The 13,597-nt window shown below is 34.1% G+C and overlaps 1 protein-coding gene across 11 annotated transcripts in view; it reads right to left on the bottom strand.

The window, feature by feature from the left end:
• The window catches only part of Robo2 (roundabout guidance receptor 2), a 1,616,745-nt gene that overhangs the window by 156,671 nt on the left and 1,446,477 nt on the right, over nt 1-13,597 (bottom strand). For all 11 annotated transcript variants that reach the window (XM_063224740.1, XM_063224738.1, XM_063224737.1 and 8 more), the window contains one exon: nt 1,542-1,699. In XM_063224740.1, coding sequence (XP_063080810.1) covers nt 1,542-1,699 — 158 coding nt within the window. The remainder of the gene's footprint in view (nt 1-1,541; nt 1,700-13,597) is intronic.

Here is a 13,597-nt window from a genome sequence, read left to right as displayed (position 1 = left end):
TGACGGTTATCTCTTGATTTGACCAAGTAAATTTTTCACTTGAAAAAAAAAAAAAGGTGTTTACACATGTGGATTTGCCTTCTTTTGTTGCAGCTGGACCCTGAGACCATGGGGCCATCCTGAACTGCTCAACTGAAAAATCAGAAATAATAGGTAGAAAGACTGAGGTATCTGCTTGTGAGTCAGCTCATTTCCAGATGTAGGTAAGGTATGCTACATCATTCAGCTGCTCTTCTACATGTAAACAAGCCCTGGGCCATGAGAAAGTCTAGCAGAGACCAAACAAGCTGATCAGGAAAGAACTATCAGCTTTCTTAAAGAATCATGGTCTCAGTCAAATTATTTCCATAAACTATGTAACTTTGGGGTGGCTTGTTACAGAGAAAAAGCCAGATAACACTTTGTCTTATGTTTGATACCCAACTTTGGACCATTCAAATGAAATTATCTTTGGGAATGTGAATCCTCACAATGTTAACTGTGATAGCCAAAATATATTAATACATTTTGTGATCTCTTACATGACATAGCAGTTCTGTGTTATACCATAATCTCAATGAACATAGGAAAATCATCATTTACAATAAACATTTTCAAAGATAAGACTCAAATTATGTGAACTTTTAATCAAAATAACACATTTACTCAGTCAAATAAGAAATTACTTGAAAGAAAATATATTTATTTTCAGATATTATATTAACAATAAAAATTTTACTACCAAACATCAGAAGATATTTTCTATTTCAGTAGGTAAGTTCTTACATATAAATTTTACATGCAAACATTAAGTGTATCTACTAAAAAATAAAAAAAGATTGCATGTTATTCTCCTGTTCTGCTTTATTATCACTTTCTGGTTGTCTTATTTTGATTCATAAATCAATTGATGAATTTGAAAGATATTTTCTTACCTGAACTAAATTGCAGAATCAGTCAGTTTTATTGATAATTTACTTATCTCTTTTAAATTTACTTTTGAATTAATTTATACATAAATTTGTGATAAGTATTATTTAATTGGAAGAACTAGAATTAGTGAGTTCATCACCTCGAATTATCTCCTATATAATTTTGAAAACCATGCAAATTGAGAGGCACTTAATATGCTCATGGATATTATTTATACTTTAACAGTATAGAAGCCTTTGGAGACTTAAAAAAATCAAAGGCATCAATATCATACTGCAAAGGTATATTTACATATTCAGAGTGGTACAATTATCAGCATATCATGTAGATCTTATTTGTATAACTTGCCTTTGAAGCCTTATTTCAGCTTATTTTTTAATTTCATAGAAAAAAGTAGAGCAAACTTTCATAACCAAATAATAGATTAACAATAGTTAATATATTGAAATTGTTATCTTCCAAGCAGTTACTTCAAAACAGTTTTTAGAGTCCTTTCAAAAATGTCTCAAAGAGCAACCCGCGTTAAGTACAATTTTATTAACAATTAATACATAATAAAATATGTATTCATATTTAATTCATATATGTAGAATTCAAACTTCTTAGACTTTCAATTCAGTGTAACTCACACTTATTCTTTCTTCTTTGTCATCAATTCGCACTTTGTCTTTTTTCCAGTAGATGGTGGGTTCGGGGTGTCCCCGTGGGGGCTGGCACTCCAAGATAGCAGGCTCTCCAGCTGCCACTACCACGTCAGTGGGGTTTTGCCGGAAGTCATCTCGCAACACTGAAGGAAAATGATTAGAACAAAAGAAAATTCAATTTCAACAACATCAGAGTTCTCTTACAAAAAGTAACTTCAAATGTTACTTTTTCTAGTAAAGCACTGCTTGATGTATACTGGGATCATAGTCATGGCTGTCTTAAGGTATTTTAGAGCCAGTATATAAGTTTATTAATAGAAGAATGAATGGTACATGGTCATGTACTTTTGCTGAAAAATCCAGTTTTAGTATTGAGATGAGTTTGAGTCTCAGGACAAACAGACAACAAATATTTACAATATAGTTTCAGATTTAATTAAAACTAAGACACAGAAAAAATTTATGTACTATATTATCTTTTTATAAAGGAAGGACATGCAACATTTAGGTCATAGATAAATTCAAATAAATGTTAAAGATATATTAAAACCTGAGGCAAGTCATGCACAGAAGTTTGTGAGCATTTGTTCATTTCAGTCCCTGGGGAAAGTAGAGTGAACGCTTCATGAGAAAGGCCTTTCTCACGTACAAATAAGGACAGGAGCCGCACTGCTTTCATTACACCTCAGAAGACAAACTCATTGTTCACCCTTACAATGCCCTAGCACCCACATACACAGGGCTATATTTTCATTCTCTCTGTTTCTCTACCTGCCAAGTGACATCTGGGCAGCGTGACATTCAGAGCAGAGATACCCCTTATAGCACTGTTGCCAGTCTGAATTTCCCCCTCCTTTCATTAAGGAGAACAGCAGGTTAGACCTCCGTGGTAACCTCCAAAAATCTGGCATGCCTAGCTCTCCAAATGTCACCTATCTATCACCATTTGCTTTCTGCTGCTGGCAAACTTAAAAGCCTGGGAAAGCAACGTGGGGCCTTATCATATTGCAGAAAGGTTGGGTTGTTTGGCAAATAACAGCTATGACTATTTGAAGATGAACATCCAAAGAAGTAGAGACCAAGTAATATACCATATTTTCTGGCTACCTCTCTCTGCCTTTGTACTGCCTTCACTTTTTTTTATTTGACATGCCTGCAAAAGAGAACCACAATTAGGGTAAAACAAACCTGCATGTATCTGTGTATACATGCCCATATGTTTATATATATATATATATATATATATATATATATATATATAGTATGTGTATGTCTGTTTGGTCTGTGCCAACGTGTAAATTAGTGTGTTTATAGGATGGTCTGTGTGTATGAATACATGTGTGCACAGGCTGAATTTAGCATTAAGTGGCTTGTGCTTGCCTGTTATGTAAATTGTCTCCTGCAAATGGGGATTAGGTCAAACCAACTGCCTTTTCTGTCTTGTAATGAGACCCATGTCAGCACTATTTCTTTGTTGTGAAAAGTCTCTAGGTTAATTGTCATTCTCCAAATAAATAAAAATCTCTGTCCTAAAAAATAGCTCTAGAGATTCAACTGAATGGCTATTAGGGCTTTTTTCTCTTTTCTCTTCTAACACATCCTTTAACATGGTTTTCTGTCTTAATGAAGTCTTGGTGCTTTGTAAGATAAGACAAACTTGTTTCTTACTGAAGAAGCAGTAAAAGAGAATTCAGCACAAATTGTTCACTCTCAGCTTATAAACTGATTAATCGACTGCTTTTGGTGCTAAGAAAATGTGTTCCACTTTAGCACTGTGAACTGCACATTTTGGGTCCTCTTGTTTAACTGGCAAGCAAGGTGTGATTTATATGCATGAGGGTTTGCTTCTGAATTGGCTTAGAGAAGTAAGCATTTCAATGTGACACTCACGCAAGTGATCAGAAGGGGTTAACACTATGGTTTCCTTTTGCAGTTATGTTCTCCAGGGAGAACAAGCTGGTGACTAATTTATATTCTAAATAAAGAACAGCTGCCTGTTTATGCAACGTTAAGAAGTGCAAAAATATGGTAACAGGGTGATGAACCCCCCCTACAATATCCGGTACTGGCAACAAATGGTGTTTTGGCAGACCTTCAATCTGTTCCAAAATGGCACATCTGGTTAGTTGAAGGGCCTTATCCAGAACTGGTCGCCTAACAAATGACATGCCAAAAACCCTTAGCTCAAACCCTTAGCTTAAGACCACTGCAAATCATTCAGAGATGAACTGTTACTCTGAATTGCAATGATACAAATTAAAAGAAAAAAAAAGGACCTTTAACAGGAGGAAAAAAGATGAAATATATCATAACAAACTACCCTTAAACAATATAACTTGTGTTTATGCATTCACCACAAAAGGGAAAATGACTCCAATTTGCACATGGAGCCAAGAAATCTAACATCAACTATAATTTTAGGCTTTCAGACTATTCACTCCAGAGTAGGGTGAGATAATGGTATAATTGGTACTGTACCCTCTGCAACTTGTAATATGCTCTTTCAGGTCTGTATATAACTCAGATCATTCATTTGCTCTTAGTGACCGTTTCATTTACTCTAAGTCTTGGGGTAAAATATGTTTTTTTCTCTTCTCAAATTAGAACCTTCAGGAGAAAAATAATATGATAATAATCCTTTTGATTATAAAATACCATGACTTTCATTTTTTTTCGGTCTGTCTGTCTCTTGCTTTTCAAGTACTTCGCCTGACATCTTATAAGATGGAGACATTCTGTATCTCCCAGTCAACACCAGCAAGAAAAACTGAGGTCATCATTTCAACGGCTCTTAAGGATCCAAATTGCTACTGAGTTTTGTGGCAATTTGTATAAAGAAAGATGCAATTTTTAGATCTTAAGTTTTTGTTTCTTGCATCATCAGAACCCCACATTCTTTTGCTTCCAAACCCTCTCCATCAGTCATACATCACTAGTTTTCCAGGATTTGATGCTCAGTTGAAGTGAGTCATTACTCATAAAGTCCCATTTTATTTTATTAAAATAAATTAGAAATCAACAGTGAGGTGAACTGTACAAAAAATAGGGCTTTTGAAAGAAACAACAGTGATTTCAAAAACTTCTGAATCATGGTGTACAAGGTATTTTAGTGAAGTTATTAAAAATGTAAAGCCTACACATTATTGATAAAAGTATTCATGCACACCATTGCATAAAGAAAACCATCTTAAACAAACTAAATTGGCTGTGAGAAAGGTAATTTAAAAACAAATTATAATGTCAAGCATGACTAGCAGCAGTTAAAAACTAAAGGAAACTATAAGAACTCTGATCACCAGGCTCCTTATCTTGCAGAATGTGTGAGTATGTATATGTGTGTGCCTGTGTGTATTTGTGTGTGTTTTTGATTTGTATAACCTTGCGATACTGCCACATTCAGGTTTTTCAAGAGAAAATTGAATTTGAGTCCCAAGCAGATACTTACCTGGTGCACACTTCAGTTTATTAACATAAAATTTCAATAAGTCATGACACAAGAATACATTGGAACTTCCTGTCTTAACAGATAGATTTTACATAAAATTATGTACTGGCTTTCCTTAAGAATGGGAATTGATCCAAGTTTTCCTCTACCACTGAGCTTTCACGTTTCCTGAATTGTTTTTTGTTTGTTTGTTTTTGACCAGTTAGCAGGCACACATGAAAAAGTACTTTTGCTCTCTATTTTAAAAATAACTGCCCCAGAATGAGGGTCAAAACTTGCCAAATATGCAATATACTCCAAATGCATAGTCACGGATAGGTAGTAGGTCATTTGAACCTCATTATTGTATTCTTTGAAACCAGTGTGTCTAACTAGGCACATTACTATGCTACCCTGTCATGCAACATCATTGCTTCTAATTGTATTGTCCCCACTGTCTTAGTTCAAAATGTTCTTTTATCTTCTTGTTTGTCCCTTTTTTCTGAATTCATTGTAGCTGTTATGAGTTTGCTAAAATGAAAGTATGATCAGATCATTTCTCAAGCTTCATAATGATTCTCAGACTAACAATTCTATCTGTAATATGACTGCAGATGCTTTCAGAGTTGGGTCTGTGCTTGTATCTCTAGGCTTATCACAGGTATTTTTTCTATGCTCATAAATTAAGAATATACATGAACAACTAATTATCACTGTACATGATTTTCTAATGTCCTTTTTCCTGAAAAATGTCTCCTGATTCCAAATGTTCCCTTAAATTTGCTTATTCTTTTTCTTAAAGTATAGCCAATGTCAGTTTCAGGATCATCTCCCTGAAATTTCATTCTCTAAACTGAATTAGGTAACCTACGAAAGAACTCTCATGCTGAGGGGCATGGGAAGATTTATCAAGTCCTCTTCACTGGTTGACCAGCTTGGTGAAATCTTCAAGCAGAATAATGCAGCCCTTCTTACTTTATAATATAGACTAAGAAGGTTTAATTACAAATTGTCGTTTATGAGTTGGTGGGATGTAAGGGACAACCTACTTGTTTAGAGCCTGTATGCTCTAAAATAAAAGTCAGTGCAAAAAGTTCAAAAAGCAATCTTGTAAGAAAACAGTAGATTTATGTGTAACAAAACTGGTAACACCAATTATAGTACAAAGTGGTTAATACAGATTAAAATAAAGATTTCTGCCTCTACAACTACAGCATTATTTCTATAACTCTTTCACCCCACCAGCACCACCACCATGGTCAAATTGAACAATGATCTAGTGTACAGTCACATAGCATAATGCTGAAGAGTTGCATTCCAATTGGAAGTGAACACCCTCTCTTCTGGATTAATGGCTGTTGTTAGCAGCCATCATACAAACCAGTGGAGATGTCAGGGTGCAAGAAATTATGCACACTAGAGTTCGAGCTTGAAATGTTTGGGTTTCTCTGTGACACGGGAAGGCAAATTATTCCTGAGCTCTGTCTTAACTTTTGACTTTCTCCTTAGGTTTCCTTTCATATTGAAGCCAGATTCAAGTAAATTTTCCCTTCCAATTGCAAGCCACCCACTGTTCTGGTGCAATGATTCTATAATTTTGTGAACTTTTTATTGACAAAAATACAAATAACTATTAAGAAGAATGGTCATTGTATGTTTGGTACAATCATAATACAGCCATAGTGAACAGGTCAGCCAACAGCTAAAGAGCTACTTCAGTCCAATAGTTAGCAAAGAAATCCTAAGTGGTTTCTTTTACACAGAAGGAGACCCGGGAAGAAGGGGTCAAAGGGGAAATGTCCTGCAAGTGCTATGCCAGCTGACACTCTGGCACCTTGTGGCCTGCTCACAATCCTAAAATGAGATGCTCTCACCCCTCTTCTGCCAGGACTCTCTGTGTAAGCAAATGCACTCAGTAAATGATCGAGATAAGCTGGTGGTATGAATTGCAGCATGTTGAATAAACAAGAATGCCCTGTGACTGGCTCATTTTCGAGGCATAGCATTTTGTGAAGCCTGGTATTCTGCAGAGAATAAAATACACAAACACACAATTCACACGAGAGGAATAGCCAGCTCTGATTTTCTTAGCCAAGTCTTTATTTTTGAATCCTTTTTTAGCCCTGCTCTCTCTTCACCCACAGTATAATTTGAAGTCCTGCTAAGAGTGCCAAGTCTTCCTTAATGTTTTCCATTAATGTTTAAAACTTGCTGAAGGATTCTTAGAAATTGCATGGAAACATTGTGCTGTCTGTAATTTGTATCCATAACCTCTGTAATGCATATGTTCTCCTTGGGGACCAAGTGTTGAGATCATTCATAAACTTTTGGATCACATGTGGCACTGCAAACTGGTGACATCTGACCACGGCAGACTTGAGGCTGGTCTCTGGCAATCATTTCCTTTGCTTTGCAGTCAAGGAGCCAGCAGTTGTCATACCTTCAACACTTGGAAGTCCTATTTTTGGCAATCCCTAGCATCTGATATTTGACAGGGATCTGCATACAGTATCCATTAGCTTATGAGGAAGTTGTAGATTAAGGTTAATTAATGTTTAGTCAGTTTTTTCTCCCGTAAAGAGCCACTGTCCACAGAATTATTCATGTGATAATGATGTCTCACGAATCACACAATACTCAAAAGGGACAAGAACAAGTTAGGGAATGTGACCAAATATAATATGTGAGGGAAAACGATGGTGTCCAGGAATGCCAGTATTAAACATGACAGCTATGCAGTTCTAAGTCCCCAAAATATTCTATTCTGTTCCCAAACAATTTCTTACAGCATCTTCTCATTTTAGACTAAGTCTGGTATTGATGATAAAAATGCCTATCACTAAGGAGATTAGAAGATACAATATTTTTCTTTTAAAATTAAAAATGATACAGTCTACTTTAAAAAACAAACAGCATTGAATAGTATTGCTCAGTGTCGAGGTACGAGGGAATCCCAGATCACTGAAGTTTAGCATGTTACCTTAGCTTCCTTAGAACTGAATATAGATATGGTTAGTTAAATAGATAAATAAATAATAAAGAAGCAAGCATACCAGTTTTATAGAATTTGCATTTACAAGATGATTACAAATAACCATCTGTCTGCTTCTAGATTTTCAATCTGTTTTCTTCCCCATGAGCCACAAGCCTTCAGGGAAAGTAGTCAAGCTGCTAAATACCCAGAAGTCTTGTTGCAGGTGTTTGGTAGGATGGATTCTTTGCCCACTATTTTTAATATCCTTCAATCACCCTTATTATCCCCTCATTTATCTCTCACCAGTTGACTAAAGAAAATGAACGTGAAAGGAGCCGCTTCCGTTTATACATATTTATAAAAATTTAAATTCAGAATATTCACTTTTGTATACTTTTAACTTTGAAGTGTATAAAAGTATATATTTAAATTCAAACTTCAACGTTTATTACTCTCCTGTGCTACATCTGTCAATTTGAATAAAGGAAATGAAGAGTGCTATTGAGTAAACATTAATGCGCTGCTTTATTATGGATCCCAATAGATTGTAACTCTCCTCCCCACTTGTTAGTCTTTATCCAAAGGCATGTGCTTTTACAGCAGTTCAGCACTCAGCAGTTCACGGGCATATTTGGTCTCAGTAGCATTTTCCTCATTCCAGCCTCTGCTAGTATCAAGGCATTATTGCTCCAATATTTCTCTCCCATGGTGTATTCTGATGTGCATGATCAACATGAATTACAACGCCAAGTAACTGCCAGATGTCCTGAGTTATAAACTCAATAGTCTAGGGGTTATTACACATTAGGACACCCTACAGTGCAAGAGTGTCCTGGAATTTGTGTGTTATTTATTACCTATTGGCAAGGTCTCAAAGTAATCTCACCCCTGCTGATGAAATGAGGGTTGGAAGGAGAAAAAGGTCAAGGTCAACTTTCCTTGTGAAGAATGCTAGCTACTGCAAAACTACTGTTGCTTTATCTTTTCCCTTGCATAGTACATGATATTCAACAAATCTCCAAATAAAGGAGACACACATTATAACACTACTAGGGACTCTCAAGTTAATTCTATGATTTGACAATTTTTGTGGTTTCACTTGTTTTAAAAACTCATTTTTTTTAATCATAACTACTTGAGGTCCAATTGAGAGGGTTCCCTTGAACCTCACGATAAACTTTAAATGTAAAAATAAAAAATTGGAGTGTTCTGTTTCTTTTACTTTTTGTACAAGAACTTGTATCAAACCTTATTTAGATTATACTATATTTGAATATTTAATTTAAAAAAACATATCCTGTACACTTATGGACTCTTTAGTCTTATTCAATAAGGATATTTGCATATATCTACATTATAAAATACTGGCATTGCTCCACACTGTCATGAATTTTGCTGGACTCAGTATTGCATCTTGACATCTTATATTCTTCAGAGTATGCGTGATTTGATTACTACATGACAAGAAGCTTGAAGTGTTTCCTAATCCAGAATACAGTATATTTATTTTTAAATTGCCTCATTAAAAAAACCTCTATCACCTCACTTCTCTGTCTCAGGGCCCTAGAAACCTTCTTTTCTTTTGCTACCAAATGATTTCCAAATACTACAGTTAAATTCAGCAATCTCATTACTCATCTACTGTAAATCTTCAAAAGCATCACCATGTTTTGACAGTTAAGTAGGAGAAGGGGAAGCAGGGAGCAGATCTAAGCACTTTCAGGAATGTAAATATCGCCAAGACCAAATTCAAATTATTTCAGAAAACTCACATTATTACAACAGTGACAGTGATTGGAAAACAATGGGCTTGACGATTTTTGTTTACCTATGAAAAGTACAATGCGGTATGACTGGTGTCAAGTCCATCTACCTCTCGACTTTATATATACTCTGTGAAAAAGCACTGAATGTTTTAAGTATAAGTAATTCTGACTTCCTGTAAAATAAAAATGAAGTGTATGTGTGTTCTTCCAAAAAGTGATTAAATATTTAAAATGTATTCTTGAGGGTTGGGGATTTAACTCAGTGGCATAAGTGCCTGCCTGGTAAGTGCAGGGTAGTGAATGCAATCCCTGGTACACCCTCCAAAAAAAAAAAATAAATAAATAAATAAAATAAAATAAAGTAAAATAAAATAAAATGTATGCTTGTTTTCATCAAAATTTCATCTTTCATGTGAAACTAGAAAAATTTTCATTCATAGTGGTTTAAAAAATAGCCTGCCCTTCTTTAGAAGTGTACTGGAACCAACCTTGGCCAGCCATAGAGCCCAGACTGAACCTTAGGGAATAAATACAATTTCCAACTGAGTTCCAGCCTACATTTTGTTCGTGGACTCTTCCTTTTCTACAAACATGAGGACTTAACTACATTTACTACATTTTTTGCTCTCAAAGTGCTCGGAGACTTTCAAGTCACAGGATCACTTCCTTTTTGTAGAAAGAAACCAGAACTATATGGAGATGATTACCTCACTGCCTATTCCTCCAGAACCACAACAAAGCCTGCTGTGTAAGATGTATCAGGAAGGCTATCAAAGCTCAGCTTTTACCACCTAGTAAAGGGATTCCATAATATCTTAGTACTGTATTCAAGCAGACAATTTTCTTAATCCCGAGGATTGATCATGTTCATGTCTCAAATGTTAATTAAACATTTTGCCTAGTTCATTCAAAGAGCTGTCTACAAATGGTAAACATTCATTTCCTCATTTGCCAAATAGATGCAAAAAATATTCATTTTTTCTGGAAAAAAAAAGCTTCAATATAATCCATAAATTGGATAATCATACATTTTATTCTCTAAATAAGATACTGTCAAAACCAAAGGAAAACCTATACATTGCTATGGATTGGGTAGTATGATTGTGGGGATTAAAGATGAGGCTGCAGACATTTTTAAGATGGAAGACCACGTAGATTTACACACAGAAGTAGGCAAGCATTCAGTTTGGCTTCCTTGTGACTGTACTGCTACAGTGACTGTCAAATGTCATGCTATTGCTAGCAGAAGGTGAGCGTTACTACAAATAATTATTGTGAGTGTTATGTTATACAATAATATAATTTTAAGCCATAACTATTTAGAGTTTACTGTCTATATTATAAAGTGTTAGCAAGACATAAACATTTCAGCAGCTCCTAATAATATAATGTTTTCTCAATAAGTTATACTGCATTCATTTCAAAATGTTATTTTAGTATAGAATTTAATTTTGCTTTGCTTAATTGAACCAGATAAGGTAGATATATCTTGTTCTCTGTTCTATCAAATCTAGTTGTAATTATTCATGTTGGGTAACAGCAACATTTTCTTTTTCATTTTTTTACTCAACAAATATCTATATTTTTTATTTAACAAATATACATTTTGTTGGTTCAAGGCATCATATTAGGAACGATTTAATTGGTTCTTAACATCATATTTTAGGAGTGCATGATATCTCACACAGAGATCTTCCCTTTAGGATCCTTAAGAAACTTAGGAAAATACCATATAAAGCTCAGAAAATACAAACTGAGAGAGAAGGTCATATGGTATAAAGACAACTACAACAAAAATTCCATAAAGCAGAAAAGAGAGAAACATTCACAAAGGAAGGCATTTTGGAAGAATGTGTTTCAGTGCTGTGTTTGGAATACACATTCCATGCTTTAATTAATTACAAGAACAAAATAAACATGATGGAATGTGCTTGCATGTACAGAAAATCATTTATGGAATGACACAGAAGAAATTAATAACAGAATGGGCCTTTGAGGGAATAAAAACACTGGGAAGTGAAAGAGGAGAAGGAAAACTCTACTGTATTTGTCTATAATTTAATGTTTTTGAATCATAGGAATGCACTGACTATTAATACATATATTTAACAATGAATAAAGTCAATAGAAAATATATTCATTAAATGTTTTCAGATCACATTGTCTGTGCCAACTGACAATTCAGAGTTTTGAAGAAGACTTAAGAAACATGGTTTCATAAAAAGTTACAGTAATAAAACATAAATTTTATAGCATAATGGTGTTTTGAACATTAATATCAATAAAATATCATTTAAAGACTGATGAGAATATATAACTTGATTAAGTAATTGTCTTTTAAGAGAAAATACAAATTCATACATTTTCATGTTAATGAGTTTCTTCATTTAACACTGGTAGAATCCTCTGGTGAGCCAGATCAAGAATAAAGGTAAATAAGATGATAGCCTTGATCTATGCTTATACTTTTTAAGTGCCTAGAGGATTAGATGAATAGCAGCTTTTGAAGGAGGGGGCAAGTGGTGATGATTCTCCTATACTTGAAAGAAATATAAAGGCATCACTTGACTGTTCTTGCATATACTCTAGAACCAAAATATAATTCATCCACAAAACCATTTTTCTCTCAAGTTATACATTGGGAGTTTATCAACCCATTTTAGGCATACTAATTATGAAAGTTTTAAATAATTCTTCCTTTTAAAAAGAGAATATCTGGGTGTAGTGGTGCATGCTTGTAATCTGAGAACTCAGGAGGCTGAGGCATGAGGACTGCAATGAGACTGACGTCAGCCTGTCCTACATATTGAGTTTAGGGCAAAATCCTTTCTTAAAATAAAAAAGAAATAAATGACATATGACAGCTCTGTGTGAATATACTTGAAAGGAATTCCAAAATACTTTTCCTAATATTATGACATCTTGGCCTTATTTTCTTTTATATGCTATTTTATATGGTCTAAATATAAGATAATCTTTAACTTTGTTTTTAAAATGAGACAAAGAATACATGCATGTACAGGGTAAATATAACTATTTTACTCAATGCCTTAGTTTAGCTAAACTTATAGAATGATAGCTATGGTATATACCAAAATTATATTCTGCTTTAAACAGTAAATTCAACTCTTGTGGAAACTCAATTCATTTGTGACTAATTCTTGGGTTTATGATAATTTCAGTACATTACAATATTACTTGAGTCATTATAATGCATTCTTAGAGGCAACAACCTCACTATTGTAACAGGATGTAAAAAAGAGACCACTTTTTTATCATTTAATTTATTCATAATGCATACATTTATATAATAAGATTTACCATATATTTTTAATCATCCTTAAGATTTAAACAGCCATATCATTAAAAATGTGCTTTCAAAAGAAAAATTTTTTTACTGCAGAAATCTATTTTTTTCTATTAAAGCAACTATGGAGTACAAAATGAACACTAAAAATGAATAACTTTTCTATGTAGCAATCATAAAATAGCTAAGAAAGTATTCAGAAAAACAATTCCACTCACAATAGCTTAAAAGAACCTAGGAATCAACCTAACCAAGGAGGTTAAAAATCTCTACAATGAAAATAGAAATTGAGAGGTTGGAAAGACCAGCCATGTACAGTTCAGAAGAATTATTATTATTAAAATGAGAATATTATCAAAATGATCTATAGAATCAATGTAATCCCCATCAAGATCCCAAATAATTTCTCCACATAACTAGAATAAAAACCTTAAAATTCACATGTAAACACAAAAGACTGAGAACAGGTAAAGCAACCCTAAATTAAAAAGCAAGAAAGGAAACATCACAATGCTCATTTTCCAATTATATTACAAAGCCATAGTAACAAAAACAGCATGATACTGGTAG

The sequence above is a fragment of the Cavia porcellus genome, unplaced genomic scaffold (genome assembly GCF_034190915.1).
Source record: "Cavia porcellus strain 051 isolate PalLab524CR breed Dunkin Hartley unplaced genomic scaffold, mCavPor4.1 scaffold_15, whole genome shotgun sequence".
In the NCBI taxonomy this organism is placed as follows: Eukaryota; Metazoa; Chordata; class Mammalia; order Rodentia; family Caviidae; genus Cavia; species Cavia porcellus.
The sequence above is the reverse complement of the archived record's forward strand: the minus strand, read 5'-3'. Positions and strand labels throughout refer to the sequence as shown.